The sequence below is a fragment of the Citrus sinensis genome, chromosome 7 (genome assembly GCF_022201045.2).
Source record: "Citrus sinensis cultivar Valencia sweet orange chromosome 7, DVS_A1.0, whole genome shotgun sequence".
Lineage (NCBI taxonomy): Eukaryota > Viridiplantae > Streptophyta > Magnoliopsida > Sapindales > Rutaceae > Citrus > Citrus sinensis.
The window spans coordinates 1,756,538-1,759,677 of record NC_068562.1 but is presented as its reverse complement, the minus strand read 5'-3'; the positions used below and the strand labels follow the sequence as shown (position 1 = coordinate 1,759,677).

Genomic DNA, 3,140 nt, shown 5'->3' with positions numbered 1-3,140 from the left:
GAATAAATCAACAAAAAATTTTGTGGTTGAATATACATGAAACAAAATAGTTGCAGTGCAGAAATAATTTTCTTTTTCTTTTTTTTTTTCACCATAAAGAAATATATTTAAAAATTTTAAAGAAAGACCCTTGTATATTAAGAGATTTTTTAAAAACTTTCTTATATGCAAGGAAGAGAAAAGAACATATAGTTCATTGAAATATGATTATTAAGATGTATATATTTCATCGATCCTTGGATCAAGTGGTTAGATTAAATTTTTCGATTGGTTATAATATAGGGTGTTGGGGGGAGAACTGAATATGGATACTAACTGCAAAGTGCAAACACTCGATAAACTTTTCAACATCTAACACGCCAAAGGAGGTTATAAGGAAAAGTCTCATCGGTTGGATGCTGATGGTCCTGTGATGACCCAAGCACTTTCCGACACCACATGTTATGAGCATTATGCATCCACCAGTTACCGAATTGAATTGAATTATTCACGAAACTAAACTATAGCAAAATAATATTCTTGGTTACACAACAACCCTACTTTCTATCTCACTCACCAAAAATAGTAACCCCCACTTCCTTCTTCTTCCCTGCTTCTTCTTCTTCTCTTTCCCATCAAGTAGCCTATTTGCAACTGAAAGTCCAATTAAGCTCTTAGCTCTTATCATTTTTGTTCGGTAATACTACTGTGAATAGCTATAGCTAGGTGAATTATTCAGAGATATGGGTAGGGGAAAGATCGAGATCAAGAGAATTGAAAACCCTACCAACAGACAAGTCACTTACTCTAAGCGGAGAAATGGTATTTTCAAGAAAGCACAAGAACTCACTGTTCTCTGTGATGCCAAGGTTTCTCTCATCATGGTCTCTAACACTGGCAAATTTCACGAGTACATAAGCCCTACAACCACGTATGCTTACAGATCCATCACTACCTGTGATCACTTTCTCTCTTTCTATGAATACATACAATACATATTTACACAAAAACAAGTAATTAATATAAACTTTGAAGATTTGAAATGAACTTTATTTATGGGTCATTAATTGCTTTTTTTTTTTTTTAATGCAGGACTAAGAAGATGTTCGATCAATACCAGAAGAGTTTAGGGGTTGATCTCTGGAGCACCCACTACGCGGTATATTTTGATTTGATTTTTTATTGATCCATTCGCTAATCTTTTTTTTTTTTCATTTGGATTATATATGTTTGATTTGTTTTAATTTGCAGAAAATGCAAGAGTCGTACAGGAAACTGAAAGAGATCAATAATAAGCTAAGGAAAGACATCAGGTAATTATAATCAGAATACTGTTGTTGTGGCAATTGAATGTGATTAATTAATTAATAAAAGTAGCTAGAGCTGATTCGGGTATTTGAATATATATAAAGGCAGAGGATGGGAGAGGATTTGGATGATCTAACCTTTGAAGAACTGCGTGGTCTTGAGCAAAACATGTCTTCTTCTGCGGCTACCGTTCGTGAAAGAAAGGTTTTATCTCTCTGTGGATCTAATTATTCCGTCTTCAAATTTTTTTTTTCCCAAAACGGAACCTAATTTGATTAAAAAACAAAAAGAAGAAAAAACTACTTCCAAGGCAAAAACTTTGTCCACACAGACACAGCACTGGATCTTATTAATCAAGTAAAAAGAAAAAATTCCACAATATTTGTATAACCACGTCCTTTTTTCGAAACGTAGATTTTCTGAATTGTATAAATTTTCACCGAAAGCTTTTATCAATTTATCACTGTACTTTCTTTAATATTTGTATTTTGCATATTTTTGAGGTAATTAGGAAACTTTATTTTGAAGAAGTTTGTAGGATGCTCCAGACATCGATTATGGTGCAGTATCCCACTTTAAACTAGATGCAAAATATTAACTATAGATTTGGAATTTTTGTAAATCAATTTGATATTATTTTATTTTTCCATTTTTTTTTTCTCAAATCGATTAAGTGATATTTGATGAAGCATAAATCGTTCTAATTCTAAGTAATGGAAAAAAAAAACAAACAATTGAGTTAGTAATTAACAATAAATCCAAGAGAGATATTTTACTATAATCAGCTCGGAAGCCAACCAATGACAACAAACATTGGTTTTTTTAAATTATTATTATTTCAAATAAAGCTGAATGTTGATTATGTTATCCAAAAGTGTATGAGAGATTCATGAAAAACTGTGCCAATTTTTTTGATACTAAATTTTTAAGTATTGAAACAAAGCCAAGTAAAATATATGGTTGTTTGTGTAAAACTGTATTGTACTATGTCATTGGTTTTGGTGTCAGATCATTCAATAATTAACTGAAGCTAACAAATGCAAACTTCTTACATTTTACAGTTTCATGTGATCAAAACGCAGACAGATACCTACAAGAAGAAGGTAACTTAGTGAACTATAAACAGACTGCAGGCTTAAAGTTAATTTCTTTGTTCTTATTGTGTTTCATTAGTCATTAGTCCTTGAACTACTAATGTATTATTAATATTGCAGGTAAGAAACTTGGAGGAAAGGCATGGAAACATCCTGCTGGACTTTGTGAGATTCTAAACTATAGTCTTTTGTTTTGGTTCCTTTGATTTCTACTCCTTGATGGTTTATCAATGTAACCTAATTGTGATTAATTTATTTGTTTGTCGTTTTTTTCTGAAATTAAAGGAAACAAAATATGACGATCCACATTACGGATTAGTTGACAATGGAGACTATCAATCCGCAATGGCATTAGCAAATGGAGCGTCTAACCTGTATGCATTTCGCATGCAACAGCAAAACCTTCACCAGGGGACTGGGGGGTATGGATCCAGTGATCTTACCCTTGCCTGATTGCATTTGAGAGGTTAATTACACCGACCGATCTCTTCAGGTTTCAAAATTAATTCTAAATGTGTGCTATCATTATTACTGAATTAGGTTGGCAAAAGAAATAATTTCGAGATGCACAGACTTGCTGCAATTCTCAATTTGTGTACGTACGTATTTTGTGCGGTGTGTAATTTGATAATTAATAATTAGCCATGATGAAACACAAAGGGCCCTCCTCACTGCCTTCTTTCTTGTGTTATGGTTGCCATGTGTGTAAACATATTCACAATAAGTTTGTATTATATATAATATGAGTGTTTCTGTCTA

The 3,140-nt window shown here is 32.5% G+C and overlaps 1 protein-coding gene across 1 annotated transcript; it reads left to right on the top strand.

Annotated features, from left to right (window-relative positions):
- Nucleotides 1-569: 569 nt before the first annotated feature.
- LOC102627791 (agamous-like MADS-box protein TM6) lies at nt 570-3,140 on the top strand. Its single transcript, XM_006466825.4, has 7 exons — nt 570-910; nt 1,072-1,138; nt 1,231-1,292; nt 1,392-1,491; nt 2,349-2,390; nt 2,502-2,546; nt 2,667-3,140. Exons 1-7 carry the CDS (start codon nt 723-725, stop codon nt 2,832-2,834), a joined length of 672 nt encoding a protein of 223 aa, XP_006466888.1. The 5' UTR covers nt 570-722; the 3' UTR covers nt 2,835-3,140.